This window comes from Maniola hyperantus, chromosome 1, assembly GCF_902806685.2.
Source record: "Maniola hyperantus chromosome 1, iAphHyp1.2, whole genome shotgun sequence".
Classification (NCBI taxonomy): domain Eukaryota; kingdom Metazoa; phylum Arthropoda; class Insecta; order Lepidoptera; family Nymphalidae; genus Maniola; species Maniola hyperantus.
In genome coordinates, this window is record NC_048536.1 from 295,270 (window position 1) to 314,771 (window position 19,502).

Sequence of the window (19,502 nt, forward strand, 5' to 3'; positions counted from 1 at the left end):
TGGTAAATAAAATACTGAAAGAATTGTATTTGAATTTGGTCTTATTTGGTTTCACTAGGGATTGTCTGGTGGGTGTATATTCGTATTGGTGTCGGATTGTGCTCCAGCCTCCACATCATATAAGCTTACTAGTAATTCGGCATATTTACCTACACCAGAAAGTGACTATTGATATTTTACTACACGCCTGTCAAAAAAATTAGTGTAATGGAGGCTACACACTCATCCGATCTGGTCTTATTTTATATTCTTCTTAGGTTTCCGTACCTCAAAAGGAAAAACGGAACCCTTATAGGATCACTTTGTTGTCTGCCTGTCGGTCTGTCAAGAAACTTTTCCTTTGAGGTACGGAACCCTAACAAAACAGTAGGTATAATTTTGTGTTTCCAAAACAAAGTCAATGGAAAAACTCGAGGCGTAGCAATTACAGGGGATATATTCCAGCGTATACAGAGTACAGCACGCTTAGTGTAAGATTTTACGTCTCACCAACACGTTGCTAGCATTCGAGAGTTGAAACACAATAGCGTGAAAGTAAAATTGGACCTAAACAGCCTTGAATTGAAGTCAAAAATTCAATGCTACTTTTTAATTTCGCAACGTTTCCACTTGGAGCGCTGGCTGTAGATGTGTAGACAAACTTGTGCTTTAAAACAAGGCAATTAAGATCCAGTTTACTGTAATGCGGAAGTGTTTCGACCTCGAATACTATCAACGTTGGTGAGACATAAAATCTCGTACTAAGAGACATTTGAGTAAATATTATTGGAAATTGACTTCTCAGCCCTCCCTAGTCCCTATATTCGCCGACCTCGTGTTTTGTTGGTGAATGTCGCGGGTATAAATTACAGCCATGTTATTTCTAATCTCACGATGCCGAGCTATTTGGGTGCTATGTGACGTGAGTTGGAATAATTCAGTACAAAGATGACGTCAAGTAAAAACAACCGGAAAAGTGCGAGTAGGACTCACGCACGAAGGGTTCCGTATCCGAAATTCGGAAACTTAATATAATTTGCTGTTATAGCTGCAATAGAAATAGCCACTGAAAAATTCAGAGATACAGACGGCTGACCCGCAATGGGTTCATTTTACTCTGACGCATGACGTCATTATGTTTCGACTCTCGATTTCTACAAACGTTTATGAGATGTAAAATTTCATACTAAATCACATACTAGGAAGTTCACTCGGGGTCATTGAACCCGACTGAATGCAACAAAGCAACCCGGTAACCATCTGTAACACAATGTGACGTCATACCGAGCTCGCAACAAAATGGCGACATCATACCAAAAGCCTTTCTTGTTCACTGTAACGTAGTTTTTCTTCCCCCTAGGTTTTCTTTTACATTTGCTTTCTTTCAGGCTTAAACAATACGGTTGTATGTATTATTATACGTATCTGCTGCAACTTGAACAAAAGTTCACAGTGGAAATTTTTTTAACTACCTATCAGAATATAGCTCAGTGCGATGAACCTTGTGTTTTATTGCTCACACTATAAGTTGCCATCGGAAGTTAGCAATTCATTTGCTCGTAATTCCATACGTTTTTATAATAAACTTTTAGAAGACGTCATGTTGGAGATGTCTCTCAACAAGTTCAAAGTTTTCATAAAACGTAAACTTATTGAAAAATCTTATTACCTACAATGTAAAGGATTATTTAAATGATATGAAAGTTTGGGAATGAGTTGCTTAACAGCTTTGTGATGTAAAGTGGTGATAATAAAAAGAATACCCGGCTGAGCTTGTTGTGGGCTCTTCTCAGACCTGGACGCGTTTGGAACCCTCGTAGCTTTAGTTTTAAGTTCGCGTAATAATTATCACCACTAATATCATCATGTTACAAATGCAACAACCGGCCATCAAAGAGTGTAATTTATTACCTACCTATTTTGAATAAACCATATATTTTAACTTTTGACTTTTTAGGGTTCCGTACCTTAAAAGGAAAAACGGAACCCTTATAGGATCACTTTGTCTGTCTGTCTGTCTGGTCTGTCTGTTTGTCTGGTCTGTCTGTCTGTCTGGTCTGTCTGTCTGTCTGTCTGCCTGTCAAGAAACCTACAGGGTGCTTCCCGGTGACCTAGAACCATGAAATTTGGTAGTTACGTAGTTCTTATAGCAGATATAAGTGGAAAAATCTGAAAACCGTGAATTTGTGATTACATCACACAGAAAAAATTAAATTGTGGTCATGAACTAATAATTCGTGTTTTCAATTTTGAAAGTAAGATAACTAACTATATCAAGTGGGGTATCATATGAAAGGGCTTCATTTGTGCATTCTAAAACAGATTTTTATTTATTTTTATACATAATAATTTTTGAATAATCGTGCAAAACGCATTTGGCTGTTTTTTTAACGACTAACTACCAATAATAGATGTCTAGTAGAGCTAGCATTTGTTTCTATTGGCTACTGTGACTGAAACTTAGTCAGCAAAAATACGTTGCAAGTGCTTTATTCGGCTCTTTGGCCTTAAAAAGGTTTTATAATGGCCAAACAATAATAACACAGGCAAAGTCAGTAAAAGTATAGAAGGCTGCTTCCATTCCATATTTAGATTCCCCAATTTCCCCCCGGCGGGTATCAGTTACGCTCATATTTTCCTTACATTGCCCATTATTTTCCTTCCAAATGATTCGCATTTTCTTGAATGGGTATCATTTCTCTGTGTGATTGTAACCCTAGCTTATACCCGCGATTTTGCTTGTTGTTCAAAATTTCAAAATAATATATTATTTTTTTGAAGTAGGTGGGTATATTATACTAAAATATGATACCCGCGACATTGCGTGGATTTTGGTTTCTTCTAGGGACTTTTAGTTTCTCCGAGATAGAATCGAGCCTATGTCCATCTCCAGGATATAAGCTAGCTATATAGCTTTGTACCAAATAAATGCAGCCAATGATTTCGTCCAGGTACATTTAGGTTCTTAAAAATCCTATGGGAACTTTTTGATTTTCCGTGACCAAAGAAGCCGATGCACGGTCGGCCTCAGAATTCGAGTAGCAATTCCGCAAAACAACGAGTTTTGGCCTTTGACAGTGCCAAATTTTCTCAAAATCGGTTAAACGTATAGAGCGTGAAAGGCTAGCAACATACATACAGACAGACAAACAAACACGATTTCACAAATATTTTAAGTGGTTATAGATCATGCTCCAAAAAAGATTGATTCATAAGGTCAAGTGCACACTGCACGCCACAGGTCGACACTTGTACTGCAACACAAAGCTTTCAAGTCGTGAAACAATGCAACAACCCCTTGTGGCCTTGTTTTTGCCAAGCCTAGGTACAAAAGACCAACGTAAGCTCCCAGGCGCCTGCGAAGTGCGAAGTAGGCCATATTGTTCCACACTTCCACTCTAATTCAAGGAGAAAAACCGGCCAAGTGCGAGTCAGACTCGCGCATCGAGAGTTCCGTACTACAGTCGTATTTTTTCGGCATTTTGCACGATAATAATTCATAAACTATGATGCATAAAAATAAATAAAAATCTGTTTTAGAATGCACAGGTAAAGCCTTTTAATGTAAAAGATACGCCACTTGCACCTGCCTTTATTTCATGACTAGCTGACGCCCGCGACTTCGTCCGCGTAGAATTAGGTTTTTTAAAAATCCCGTGGGAACTCTTTGATTATCCGGGATATAGCCTATGTCACTCTCCAGTTCTTTAACTATACCCATGCAAAAAATCACGTCAATCCGTTGCTCCGTTGCGAAGTGATTGAAGGACAAACTAACAAAGCAATAAACCAACAAATAAACATACTTTCGCATTTATAGGGAAGGGGATTGATACTCCTATAATATGGGTAGTGATGTCAAAACTGTAGCACCGGAACGGAAAGCAATTTGTACTGAGAAGAGCCGGCAAGTATGAGCATGTTGGGTCCCCAACGAGTCACACCCAATCGTGTCACACTGTGACTTATTGCGAATAAATATAAAAAAATCCCATCGAGTCACACCCAAGATACAGTGTGACTCGATGGGGGGGGGAAATAATGAGTTCGCACTTCCCAACGAGTCACAGTGTGACGCGATTGAATAATATGATAGACAAATTATTATAAATCAATGAATGTATGTAACGAATTAATGATTTCTTTATATAACTAAACTTTTACAAGTATTTTTGAATCATCAGAGGCATCTACCACTGGTGCGGAATGCCTTTCCTACCGAGCAGAACCAGCAAGAAACTCGGCGGTTGCTCTTTTCAAATATTTGATATACAATATTATGCCATGTATAAGAAAAGTATTTGCAGTCCTGCGCGTTGCTGGAACGAGCTGCATTTCAAATCCACGCTCTTTTATCATTTAGATAATCTTCAATTGTGTTGCTTTATTCAGGAGCATACTTTTAATAGATTTTTTGAACTTATGTATAATGTCGATCACTTCCACGCAACTTTGTCATCTGTTTAATGAACTCCCTCAAAGTACGTACGTACCTACTCTTTCCAAAGAACTGGTGAGGAACAGCGGAGCAGTCTAACTGCATTATGTATGGGTGTAGATTGTAGATTGTAGATTGTAGATTGTAGATTGTAGATTGTAGATTGCATGCATTAGTGCAGAGCGACGAGCGCTGATCAATGCTGCAAACTGCATTTGCTCTGACATTACTATCTATCTAATACCTATAGCACAATATGAAGAGAGTTGGGGGATAGGTACATATTCCTAACATCTGGCTTATTAGCGGATATTTAGATAGAATTTAATAGAAGATATTTTTACGACTGCCCAAAAAAGGCACTCCTTTTTTTTTGTTCTTCTTCTGGCTTTACACAGATTAGCCAATGTCAGGTTTGTTATTTTATAAGTTAGGCACTCCTTTACACAACTTTTTGTCTATGTGAGTTTCTTTATTCCACTACTAGCTGATGCCCGCGACTTCGTACGCGTGGATTTAGGTTTTCAACAATCGCGTGGGAACTCTTTGATTTTCCGGGATAAAAAGTAGCCTATGTCACTCTCCAGATCTTTGACTATACCCATGCAAAAATTCAAGTCAACCGGTTGCTCCGTTGCGACGTGATTGAAGGACAAACCAACAAAATAACAAACAAACACACTTTCGCATAATTAAAATAAGGGTATACTGATATAATACGGGTAACTACTGATAATAAGGGTACTACTACTGATGAATGGATAGTGATGTATTATAATTAATTATTAGGTACTAGATGATGCCCGCGACTTCGTCCGCGTGGAGTAAGGTTTTTAAAGTCCTGTGGGAACTGTTCAATTTTCCGGAATAAAAAGTAGCCTATGTCCTTCCTCGGGATGCAAGCTATCTCTGTATCAAATTTCGTCAAAATCGGTTGAACGGATGGGCCGTGAAAGTCTAGCAGACAGACAGACATACAGACACACTTTCGCATTTATAATATTAAGTATGGATTAGTATGGATTAGGTATGGGCTCGTTCGTCCGAGCTGAGTACAATGACCCGCTAGAGACTAGAGTTGAATGCGATCTCATTATTTGAAGCATTCAAGCGTAAAATCTGTCGCCATTGTCCTGACAATGCGCTGCACTGAACCACAAAGAATTACTATCCATAGATATCTGAGTATAATACATTTATGATTTATCTGCCTTGCTAAATGGAGCTCGCGCATAATTTATGTACCAAATCTACGTGGGAATCTGCATAACGCTGAATTATGTGCGAGAATCTAGCTCTGAGCGATCTGTCTTTAATATTCATTACAGGAGTTAATGGTTTAGTTATTGAAGTGTTTGTTTGAAGTGTGTGATTGTTATAAATTATCGCCTAAAGAAACAATTGGAACTTAGGTGTTCATTACCATTATAAGTATCATTCTCTCTCTAACTTAGATATAAGATTACACTTTTTACTCGTTTCTCTATACAAATGTATTTTATAATAAGTTTATTTTATGATGATTTAATGTCATTCTAGATTTAAATTCTAAGCCAAACAGATTTATCTCTCCATTATGATATTACTAGATGATGCCCGCGACTTCGTCAGCGTGGATTTAGATTTTCCTAAATCCCGTGGGAACTCTTCGATTTTCCGGGATAAAAAATAGCCTATGCCCTTCCCCGGGATATAAGCTAACTCCGTACGAAATTGCATAAAAATAGGTAAAACTGTTGAGCCGTGAAAATCTAGCCGACAAACAGACAGAAAAACAGATAGAAACACTTTCGCATTTATAATATTAATAAGTAGGTATGGAAGTATGGATATCCGACAAGAAAAAATATTTAAAAAAATTATACTTATTTTGAAAGTTTTTGAAAGATCTGTATTTTATGGCAACTTCGTGCGTTGATAAATTTCTAAGAACTGTAAAATAACAAATTAATAAATTTTTCTATTGTTTTAATACAATGGCTACGGCCATACTTCACGAAAAATACAAAACAGGATCTAAATATTATAGTAATGTGAGGATTTACATCAAAACAAGTCCATTTATTACATTTTACGATGCAACCAAAACCGCTGCCAGAAAGCTAAAGACAATATACGAAGACGGAACGCCACGGTTGATTCACTATACGACGTCAAGGGTAATAAATAGAACAAGATCCTAGGACCGCCAGAACTTATTTTATTTATTTTATTTTATTTTTACTAGCTGAACCGCCCCGGCTTCGCTCGGATGGAGTTTAGAAAATGGAGGGGGAGGTTGAATTAAATTTTTCTCTCCATGTAAGAACCATGCTCGTCCTCAAGGAATATTGTAAAAAAAGAATTAGCGAAATCGATTCAGCTGTTCTCGAGATTTGCGATGAGCAACACATTTAGTGATTCATTTTTATATTATAGATGTACCAAAATTGGGTATTTGCTTGTGTCAAAAATAAATTATTTCTCAGTGATTATTAAATCCAGGATGGAGGGTCTTCCAAAATATGTAAAATTCACGCCTTTGTTGGTTTTAAGTGAAGTAACCATTTAAAATTATCGATTAAACTAAAAAAGCACGTCAAATGATTGTGACGTCACATTTCAGTATTTTTGTAGTAGCTCGCATACTAAGCGCGCGTTTTGACGTTTGATAAAAAGTTACTGATTTGACTCGTTGTCAAATACCGAATTGTAGTTACAAAGCAATAATAAATTAAGTTCCATTAGAAATGTTTATCTTATTTTCTGAGAAACAAAATGTGTGGGATAGAGTAATGTTAGTGAGTAACTTAACCATACGAATATCTGCTAACTTGTGTCGACCAATTTATAGATATCAGCTGATAAATGTATCTACATAAAAACATTACTTAAAATCTGAGTGCTGGTTTTTATGTACAGTACGCGGCCGAAAGTAATGTACATCTGTGTCTCATGTACAGTACGCGGCCGAAAGTAATGTACATCTGTGTCTCATGTACAGTACGCGGCCGAAAGTAATGTACATCTGTGTCTCATGTCTCTGTCACTCATACCTATATGATGTTTTGTCGGTCTCAACGACAGGGGCAGTGTTCTACAAATCTGCTGTCTCCTTCTGAAGGTCGATGTACATTACTTTCGGCCGCGTACTGTACCTATGTTTTACAGAATATAATAATTAATATTCAATACTGCTTGCTTGCCACTTCCCGTGATTGTACTGTCAGATCCTGTTGGCACAAGCTAGTGAATAAACTTACGTTACAAGCCTCACTCTAAACACTAACTACTTTATCCCACACGTTATGTTTCTCAGCAAAAACCTAAGTAACGTCTGGCGGCACTGGGATCTTGCCCCATGAAGACAATATATTATGAAGATGGAACACCACAGTTAATTCACTGTACGACGTTGAGAATAAGGAAGTAGTGGGAACTTTCTACCTTCCACCGTAAATCTCTAGTTGTTGAGAACTCTTTTTATTTATTAAACTTCCCCTAAACTTGGTGCTCGCAGGAAATTATTATGGTAATAAATTTTTTTAGTTTCCGTCGAAACTAACTCGCGAACTACAAGCTTTTTAACTAAACTGCAGCGATACGAAAACTGTTCGTGCGAGAGCTAGAAATTTAGTTTAGTGTGAGTTGAAACTAGGTTCGACCTTATATTGCTATACTAGCTTGTGCTCGCGACTTCGTCCACGTGGACTACACATTCAAAGCCCTTTTTCACCCCCTTAGGGGTTGAATTTTCAAAAATCCTTTCTTAGCGGATGCCTACATCATAATAGCTATCTGCATGCCAAATTTCAGCCCGATCTGTCCAGTAGTTTAAGCTGTGCGTTAATAGATCAGTCAGTTAGTCCGTCAGTCCGTCACCTTTTCCTTTTATATATTTAGATATTATTCTGTTACATTTTGTTGACCTACTTACTTATTCAGACGGACTCGCGATACCTGAAAGGGATAATATTATGTATAACAGTTTACATGAGCATAAGACCCTAAATAGTATTGCTGAAATGTGAGATATGATGTTTTTGTCTCAAATATATTTAGAGTATTTGAAGCGTTTTCTTTTTATTTTTGACTTTATCAAAAGGACCATAATCAAATATTAAAATAACAATTTAAAATATTGGGTCGAATAAAGGCTCTTGCTCGAGTCTGACGAGTACGAAGTACCTGTAGGTACCAAGGCATCAAAGCTGTTATACCCGTTTCCGTCATCGTTTGAAAAACTGTGAATAGGTACTAATATCTTATCATTTTCAGGTGAAATTTTCCCCGAGCTCTACACAACGCCGTCGCTAGAAGAAGACGAAAGCACAGAAGATCAGGAGCCAGAAGTAGAAGAGTGCGAGCCCTCTCCCTCCGCGCGTCCCGCCCTATCCGCCCTCCCAGCGCCGCAACCCTCGCCAAAAGAGGACTCTCTTACGACCATGGATTCACAGTATTATAGGTAAGAATTGTAAACTTAGGTACCTACTACTCTAAATTATAGATACTCTAAATTTATTTTCTTTTTAAGTAAAAATGGCAAGCAAATGAGCAGGCGGGTCACCTGATGTTCAGTGATTACCGCCGCCCATGAACATTAATTGCAGTACCAGAGGAACCACCAATGCGTTGCCGGCCTTTCAGGAATTTGTTGGTACGCCCCTTGAATAACCCCATGTTGTAATCGAATGGGAACACCACTGAAGGGAGTTGATTCCACAGTTTGCATGTGCGTGGAAAAAAGGATCTGGCACAGCGGGTGGCGAAGGGTTTAGAGAAAGAATCGATGCCAATGTAGGTACCACTCTCAAATGAAAATTCTGCTGACATCTCAGCTATTCAGCAATACACAGCAACTTGGCAACAAAAACCCTGGCTTGTTCCCGAGCTGATATATAAACAAGATTGATCAGCATCCCGCAGCAATCTCGCTAATGTGTTTACCTGTTTACCTCGCCGCCATTTTTGTCTGTCCCGTGTCCTAATGCGAACCTATTTCTCCGGATCCCTTTTCGCGAGTGGGTAGAACTGATAATAGTAATGGATGTCCCAAACTTGTACCTAAATTAACTACATTTGCGAGTAAAATGGTACAATATTTCAAAGGTGCTTTGCTGTAAATACTAGTTTTTGACCTTATTTTCGTATATAAAATATGTACCTATCTCAGGTTCTTTTTGATTCATTTTGATTTGGTACTTAGAAGTGGAGTATTCCGGCCTTTTTCCTTCCAAAATTGATTCAGGCTTTGTTACTTATTACTCGTAGTGATTGTCTCATGACCACGGTATTGTCACAGTAATTTCCTTAATCTGAATATAGGTATAAAAGGAAAGGTGACTGACTGACTAACTGACTGATCTATCAACGCACAGCCCAAACTACTGGACGGATCAGGCTGAAATTTGGCATACATAGCCATTATGACGCAGGCGTCCGCTAAGAAAGGATTTTTGAAAATTCAACCCCTAAGGGGGTGAAATAGGGGTTTGAAATGTGTGTAGTCCACGCGGACGAAGTCGCGAGCATAGGCTAGTCTGTGGTATGTGTGCCAATGTATAAGGTATGTGTCGTATCCAGAGACACAGTTAGGTAGGTACTTAAATTGCCCTTCCATTTGGTTGGATCTTAAATCTAGAAGCTTTAGGCTCTGAAAAGCTAAAGTTAACAGGAAAATGAACTAAATTAATTCATCGATTAAATACTCTAATTTCACCCCCAATTCATTATCATTAGGAAATACCAGTTGTATTGACTTGCTCTCAAGTAAGATTGCGATTAAACTTAACAAAATAATAAAGCTTTTTAGGGTTCCGTACCTCAAAAGGAAAAATGGAACCCTTATAGGTTCACTTTGTTGTGTCTGTCTATCTGTCAAGAAACCTATAGGGTACTTCCCGTTGACCTAGGATCATGAAATTTGGCAGGTAGGTGGGTCTTATAGCTGGCTTTAGGGGGAAAATCTGAAAACCGTGAATTTAGGGTTGGATCACACAAAAAAAATTAAATTGTGGTCATGAACTAATAATTAGTATTTTCAATATTCGAAGTAAGATAACTATATCAAGTGGGGCATCATATGAAAGGACTTTACCTGTGCATTCTAAAACAAAATTTTATTGATTTTTATGCATCATAGTTTTTGAATTATCGTGCAAAATGTCGACAAAATACGATTGTAGTACGGAACCCTCAGTGTGCGAGCCTGAGTTGCACTTGGCCGGTTTTTTTATACAAAAATCATAATTTATTGTTGTATGAAACCGCTTTATTATCTGCGGCAATAAAACAAATTTGAATTACGTTTTTTATTACTAAACAACTTAAAGAAAATGTTTCTTTAATAATTTTCATTTTACATTGTTAATTGTCATTGTAATAATTCATTGGATTACAAAGAAAAAGTTTCAGATACGACATTCTCGTTTATCTCATCCACAAAAAAGAACAAATTTATTTCTTAATGGAAGTGGCTGAAAAGTTTTGAAGAAGTTAAGAGAAAAGATTCCGGAGTGTAAATTATATTCTGCTAAATTATACGAACCAATTTTACGTTAATTTTTTCATCGTCGAAGTTATTTTCGTAATGGCTTCTTTCGGCCGAACACTGAATCATATCCTAATGCTGAAAAGCTTCCTAAATGCTAAGTCACTTTTTAGGTTTCCGTATTTCCAGAGAGAAAGGGAACTCTTAAGGGACCATTTCGTTCGTCTGTCAAGGGAATCAAAACCTATTTTCCTTTGACCTAGAATCGTGAACGGCGATGGTAGCACTATCTTGTAGCACAAATAAAGGGGGAAATCCTCATCAGCTGGATGCCTGATGTACATGAACATGCAAATTGTGGACCTCACATCAGCGGTGTTCTCGTTGGAGTTCCACTTGGGGCGAATGAAATCCCTGAAAATCTGGCAACGCATTTGGGCTTCCTCTGGTATTGCAAATGTTCATGGGTGGCGGTAATCAATTACTCAACATGTAAACAAAACGTAAAAAATAATGTCAGAAATTTAATATTAATTAAGTTTTATTGTAATATTTTGGTTATAATAATATAGGTTTTTATAAAATCCCAAAAAAAAACTAAATTAAAAGATATTTCTGTGTACGGCAGTATATTCTACAATGTTACATTGTGGTACAGTTGTATTTTAACAATAAGATATTGTATTTCAAATCAAAAACATCACCATCAACGTATATTATTTTTAAGAAAATGAACTGCACTGCAAGCAAGGCAATTTTTTCGGTTAATTATTCTGTCAAATATAGCTTTTTAAAATTACTCTTTTTTCATTGTTTGTTTATGTATAAAAAGCACCCCTTTATCCTCTGATAATAAAGTGTCAAAGACCATCTCATTACGACTTTTGCTTTTAGAAACATAATAATCTCCAGTATTCGTATTAAAAGAAAAATTCCCCGGGAAGGGAAGGGAAGGGAAGGAAAAATGTTAAATGAATCCATTTCGCTTATGCGTTTACCCGTGAACGTTTACGCTCATCCCGGTTTTATAAATTTGCTCAAAGTAAACAACATGATGTTTGCTCGAGCAATGAGCGTCAAATATTCGTCCCTCGCCGCAGCTGCTGGATATAAGGCAGTGGTCCGACCGCCGACGATGAACGAGAAACGAGTAGAACTAGAAACTTAAACGAGTAGGCGATCAGCGGGAAGTGAGTGTGTAGTTTCGATAGTTTTGTCGCCGGGCTATAAGCGAGTGTGCAAGTGCGACGAGCGATCACTCGCGCCATTCAGCCGCGGTCGCTCAGTCCTGTGCACACTTGCGCACGCGTTACACGTGTTCAAGCGAGCGAGCATCGCTGAACGAATATCGCTGAGCGAGTTTATTTTTGAAAGCTCGTCGCTGAACGACAAAACTAGTAAACCGAGTCGTCGACGGCAGTGTGAACAGTCAGAGAGCAACTCTACTACTAACTATTTTGATATATGCGTATCTTTCGTTTCCGTGTAAACGAAAGATACGCATATATCAAAATATATGCGTATCTTTCGTTTACACGGAATGTACATTTATTGTGCGTTTCTTGAGAGAGAAAATCGCCGACAGTTAGTCGTTTTCTCGCCGGCGGTCGAACCACTGGCTAAACATGATGTTTGCTCGAGCAATGAGCGTCAAATATTCGTCGCTCGCCGCAGCTGCTGGATATAAACATGATTGATCAGCGTCTCTGGCTTTCAATCTTACTAATGTGTTTGCCTGCTCCTCAATTTTCTTTTTTGTTTCAATTTTTTACTATCTACTCGGCCAACGATTCTAAAAATCGGCTTCACTTGACGAAAAGTTATTAATTCAGCGCGAAGTAGATACCTACTTCGCGCCTATACCTACGTCAGCCCACACCTAAATCAATTAAAAAACTGTCAATGGCGAGTCAGACTCGCACACAAATGGTTCCGTACCATCGTACACACGTCGTCGTAGGTAAGTACTTCTTAAATTGGCATAGCGGCTATTTTGAAATTCGTTATTTTGATTTTTATTTTGTTGTTATAGTGGCAATAGGCTCCACAAACTCCGTGAAAATTTCAACTCTCTACAATATGGTTCATGAGATAGACTGACAGACAGATAGCTACGGACAGGCGGACAGAGAGCGGAGTATTAGGGTCCCTTTGAGTACGGAACCGTACCAGTACCCAAATTAACGGTAGTAAATATATATTGTTTGATTGTGTGTCCCAAGTTACACTGTGGCGCTGGGGGTGACGGTAGGCGCCGGGTGCTTCCTGCTGGCGCTCAACCTGCTGGTGTTTGCAGGCATCTACCTGCAGCGAGGCAAGCGGCGGACACATCGCCGTCCTAGAAGAGAAGGTAACTTGAATACCCTTGCTCTTACCTAAGTAAGACCAAAGTCACTGAGCGGGCGATGGAGAGAGCTATGCTTGGAGTTTCTCTACGTGATCAAGTCAGAACTGGGGAGATCCGTAGGACAACCAGAGCTACATAGATCACTGGGTTACGAAGCTGAAGTGAAAATGAGCAGGGTACATAGTTTGAAAAACTATTAAACGTTGTGGGGTCCCATCAAGGTGCTAGAATGTTGACGTCACACCAGAAAGCGCAGCGTTGGAAGACTAGGGGACGGACGAAATCTAACGAGTCCCAGAGAAATTTAAAAAAAAACTGCCGAATTGAGAACCACCTCCTTTTTGAAAGTCGGTTAAAAATCTAAAAGCATTCTTGATAATTACTAAGAATTTCTAAGAACTTTTGTACCTAAGTACCTATTTAAAACCGCAACTATATTTAAGTAATTTAATAAAAGTAGAACCTTAACCCGAGTCTCGTAGAAAATGTTGGGAAACTTTTGGATATGTCACAAGCGAAGTGGTAACTCGTGTAAGTTGTTGGAAGTTGTCGCGGAACTCTGCAAGTGTGATTCGACTTGACGTCGCCGCACTCGAAACTTGGACTTGAAAGTATGAGGGAGTATTTACACGGGACTTGGGAGTGCCTGCGGTGGCTGCAAGGTGCATTTGGTCGGTGGCCCAGCCCCCAGGTGGGAGCGGGTGCGCCCTGCCGCCTGCGGGGCGGGCTGCGGGGCGGGCTGCGGGGCGGGCGGCGGCCGCGATGTCTTCCTCTGCATCTACACTACTACTACACTTTAGACGATTATAATATATCGGATAAGGACTTATCCGATATAGTATAATCGTCCCCCTTCTATAAGACTAAGCAACATTACCTACTTCACTAGCTTATGCTCGCGACTTCGTCCGCGTGGACTACACAAATTTCAAACCCCTATTTCACCCCCTTAGGAGTTGAATTTTCAAAAATCCTTTCTTAGCGGACGCCTACGTCATAATAGCTATCTGCATGCCAAATTTCAGCCCGATCCGTCCAGTAGTTTGAGCTGTGCGTTGATAGATCAGTCAGTCAGACAGTCACCTTTTCCTTTTATATATTTAGATTATAGATTATGAACTATCACAATGAAGTAATGTTACTTGTCAATCAGTACCCTTATTATAAATGCGAAAGTGTTTATGTTTGTTGGTTTGTTGGTTTGTCCTTCAATCACATCGCAACGGAGCAACGGATTGACGTGATTTTTTGCATGGGTATAGATAAAAACCTGGAGAGTGACATAGGCTACTTTTTATCCCGGAAAATCAAAGAGTTCCCACGGGATTTTAATAAACCTAATGGCAAGCGGACGAAGTCGCGGGCATCAGCTAGTATTTATAATATTTTGAGGTAGGTAGGTACTGAAGAAGGCGTTGCGAATCTTGCCTCCTTGCTGCCCCGCAGTGTGCCCGCAGTTTGCGATTATGATCTCTGTCTAGTCTAGGCAGTCTAAGTTTGATGTGCCATATCCTGTCCCAGGCAGCGCCAGCAGCCGCGCCCGCGCCGCGTCCCTCAGCAGCGACGTCGCCCGCGCCGCCGTCACCTCGCCGAGAAAGAGCACTCTCAAGGTAAAACTATCGTACAACTCACTAACTTTAGTTTTCATTAGCTGAACCGCGTCTCAACCGCGACGCGTTCGCGAACTGAGTCCCTATGAAAAACCGGCAAGTGCGAGTCAGGCTCGTGTCGTATTTTTCGACATTTTGCACGATAATTCAAAAACTATGATACATAAAAATAAATAAAAATCCGTTTTAGAATGAACAGGTGAAGACCTTCCATATTATGATACCCCACTTGATATAGTTATCTTGCTTCGAAAAATGAAAATACTAATAATTATTAGTTTATGACCACAATTATTTTTTTGTGTGATCTAACCCTAAATTCACGGTTTTCAGATTTTTCCCCTAATGTCAGCTATAAGACCTACCTACCTGCCAAATTTCATGATTCCAGGTCAACGGGAAGTACCCTGTAGGTTTCTTATCAGACAGACGGACAGACAGACAGATAACAAAGTGATCCTATAAGGATTCCGTTTTTCCTTTTGAGGTACGAACCCTAAAAGGACCCCGGATGGGTTCAAAACTAGTCGGTCATAATAAAATAGTCGAAACTATTCCATGATGGGCGTGGGCATTCAATTGTAATTACAATTAGATAAGGCTAGCCTTAAGTTTAATTGTACTAAGTAGAAAATAAGATAACTTACTGGTTTTACTACCATTTAGTAACTATGTGTCTATGTTTTGAAACTATGTATAAGTACGTGATCTTTATATGCTAGTGGTATTTATAATTTACACAGAATTGAAGGAATTCTCGTCGTACGTTGCATAAAACATGCTCAAAAAATGCCGGGACCTTTTCGTAAATATGGAGGTTTTGTCAGGAATTTTCATATTACATTCTGGCAACCCTACAACATGCACTCCTTGTACGTCGAAGCCTTGGAGCAAAACGAAATTATCTCAGCTCTATCTGCACCGCTTTGCTTCGCTTATTGTGTAGTAATCTCACTGTGTGCAGCGTACCGGGGTATACAACTACACAATTATGCTAATCTCCCACGTACAAGGAATTCCTGCAAAACTTTACTATTAGTGATAAAACCGCATCTTTGCAGCGTTTATTTTTGTTTTAAACAAGTTTCACTTTGTGTTTTTCTACATTTCTATTTATCGAGATCATTATTTGAATGTTTTATGTAGGGCTATAGGCCCATCTATAAGATAAAGATACGGCATTAATTCGTGAGTAAGAGATTTCCTTTGAAAAGGATTGATCCTTATTCCTTAAGATCCAAAGAAGGTTTGTAGAAGTGCAGCGATCAAGCATTAGGGGGAGGAGCCCTCATCAGTTAACATATACCTAAGACTAAGTTTGGTCCATTCAGAAGAAAAAATTGTAGCTGAAGGGTTGATGTAATGAAGAACCAGCTACATATAGTGATGTTTATTTTACACTTTACAATTGATATGTTATGTACAATACAGACGGGCTCGCGAGCTTTATATAATACAATAGTAGAAGATGTTGACGTGACGAGCGGATGATAGGGAATGTGGAATCTTGTAACGTGCGTGACCAGGAGGATTCTCCACTGCGTTCCAAATTTGAATATTGTTGTGTGGCAGCTGCGAAGTTTTCCTAATAGCTGCCAGCCAAGTAACGGTAGAGGTTGCACCTCTACATCACCCCCCTACGGAGTGAGAAACAGAAAAAAAAAAAATTAAGTAAGGCACGTATTATATACATAAGAATGAAGGAAAATAACCCTAAAACTAGAACATGTAGTGATAAAAATGAGAAGGCAAATAGGATTGAAAGTTGCCTCAATGTTGAGTCTTCTGTAGCAGTATCTGGTAATGGTGTAATACCTCAGGTCATTGTGTACACAGTGACTGGGAGGCAGTACTTAAGACCAGAGAAATAAGCAGTGGACCTGTATGCCTAAGTGACACGGAAAAAAAAATAATTACAATAAATGAAGCGTTCGGAGTGCAAAAAGGTTGATGACGGAGGAGACGCATGATGAGCAAATCTTCTTCACGTCGAACCTTGGCAAACTCGCGTCCACACAGACCTGAAGGGAGGTTCTGAGCGCGATAAACTCAGTGAACCTGGAAAAGTGAAAAGGTCGAAGGACTTACGAACGAGTGACATCGTGTCTTAGGCTGCCCAGTGTACTACAGGAACATGTGTGCGGAGGCTATACAGCACTCCACAAAAGCAGCTTCACTTTGAAATAAAAGATGATCCGCAATGCACGGAGGAAGCTTTGCTGAAAACCTTACGAATTGTGGCATGGTCCGTAGGGGTCTGTTGTGAATGGAACGGAGAGATTAGTCCTCTTCATACGTGTAATACTGTTTCTTTATAAATTGCTGAAATTTAAATTGTTATGACAGGAAAATTTTACAAAATACAATGGCAATTATGACATGACAATATAACTAAATAAAATTGTTCTAAAAAGTAAAATGTCTATAAAAAATTCCCTTTTTAAAATGAGATGATGAGACGTCACTTATTGTCTATATTGTTCATGGAATGTTAATGTTCTTTTTCACTGAATTTGAAAATTACAAAAATACGTCACTCTAAAATAATTTTCACAAAACAAAATGCAATGTCACAAATATTATTGTTAGAAATTGTTTTTCAGCACAGAAGAAATAATGTCCTTATAAAACCTGGATCCCTCCTCAGGGCGCCTTGGATATGTACTCACAAGGCATGCACGTATGAACCTCGCGTCGGGTTCAGGAGGTTGTGTTGTGGTCAGCGATGTAGGGCAGGGTAGGTTGCGTAGCGTGCCGCGTCGAGTTAACTGGATTGCGTCCACGAGGGACACCATCTGTGGCGTCCATGTCGAGTCGCAGTCGTAACTCGTAGCTTTCGCGTTCAGAGGGTGCAGCTAATGTGGCCGCACGTCGTTGCTTGTTGCGTTGAGTTGCTTGCACGCCTGAGATGTACGGGAGCAGTGTGCAGGCTCGACCGTAGACGCAGGTACCCAATGTGGCTGATGTGTTCCTCAATGATGGGTCACCAATTATGTAGCTGAAGGGTTGATGTAATGAAGAACCAGCTACATATAGTGATGTTTATTTTACACTTTACAATTGATATGTTATGTACAATACAGACGGGCTCGCGAGCTTTATATAATACAATAGTAGAAGATGTTGACGTGACGAGCGGATGATAGGGAATGTGGAATCTTGTAACGTGCGTGACCAGGAGGATTCTCCACTGCGTTCCAAATTTGAATATTGTTGTGTGGCAGCTGCGAAGTTTTCCTAATAGCTGCCAGCCAAGTAACGGTAGAGGTTGCACCTCTACAAAATCTACAGCGTTAGGTAATAGTGGGTAAAACCTATGTAATGCAATCCTTTAAGTTATTTCTGGATCTTCTCTCTATACAGGAAGATTTTTTTGGTTTTGCACAATTTTTTTTTGGTGGTTCTGTATCGTTAATATGACACATTTCCATTCATAATTTTGTACCTTTTATGATTTTTTTTTACCTTAAAATAAGCAAATCATGGTCACAATATTCGTAAACAAAGCACGCTATAAGCACGCTAGCTAACTTTGACGTTTTCCCTTTAAAAAAAGTACCAAGTTCGCATCTTAGACGATATTAAAGCGCGCAGAGGTCAACGGCCGCCGCGCGCGTCATCGGGTGTGAGTGCGTGTATTTTAATCAACAGCTGAAGATAACGTTTGTAGGGTGACCCTAATCATCTGTTCAAAAGTGGATATATTTGGTAAACGATAACTTTGGTATTTTTAAGCAAAATAAAAAAATAAAAAATACGTGTTAATTAAATTTCGTTTCTATACAACATAAAACAAAATGTGCAAAACCAAAAAAATCTTCCTGTATATCGTCCATCCATTTAGTTGAAGCCTCACCAAAATGGATGGACGATATGAAGAGGGTGGCGGGAAGTGGCTGAATGAGGAAAGCTGAGGACGTGTGAACAGGAGGAACTGAAATGGTGATGTAGATACATTGAAACAGGAATCTTTTATTGTAACAATAAATAATACCGCCATTAAGCGTCACTTAGCTCTCGAGAGCGTACGGAGTGCACCATTTCACATCGGAGTGATTGACGCGAACAAAATGGCGGATAATGGCGAGGAGATGACGCGGCGATGCTTATTGCTACTCATTATTGCACATCGGAATATGTGCTAGGCTGAGATCTGGTGGGATTTTTTTAGGATGTAGAACTTATGCAAATTATCAAGATGAGGAAAGTCGCATATTTGGGGCACCTGCTTAGGCACGAGATGTACTCATCATGATGGGAAAAGTTACCGGAAGCAGAGGCGTCTGCGTCGGTCGCACAAAAAGCTGCGCAACATCCGGGAGTGGACGGGAATCGCGAGTGCTGCAGAAATATTTCGCCTCGCAAAGAACAGAGTGGAATACTCTAAGCTGACTGCCAACCTTCGCTAGTCGGAGAGGCACGCAAAGAAGAAGAAGATTTATATAGGTATTATGTAAAACGACTTGTCCTGACTGACTGACTGATCTATCAACGCACAGTCTAAGTCGCTTGTAATTTTGTTGCTGCTTTCGGCCCAAATGTAGTACTTACCCTGCAGAATTTCAGTGTACAATCAGGCTATAGATAGGGGTACCCTATACAAAGATCAGTCACATTCATTACTAAAGTTGGTATTATTGTACACTTTTTGACTGTACA

The 19,502-nt window shown here is 39.3% G+C and overlaps 1 protein-coding gene across 2 annotated transcripts in view; it reads left to right on the top strand.

Annotated features, from left to right (window-relative positions):
* Nucleotides 1-19,502, top strand: part of LOC117982342 (neuroligin-1-like) — a 178,330-nt gene that overhangs the window by 152,392 nt on the left and 6,436 nt on the right. For both annotated transcript variants that reach the window (XM_034968700.2, XM_069500593.1), the window contains exons 12-14: nt 8,675-8,861; nt 13,109-13,236; nt 14,755-14,843. In XM_034968700.2, coding sequence (XP_034824591.1) covers nt 8,675-8,861; nt 13,109-13,236; nt 14,755-14,843 — 404 coding nt within the window. The remainder of the gene's footprint in view (nt 1-8,674; nt 8,862-13,108; nt 13,237-14,754; nt 14,844-19,502) is intronic.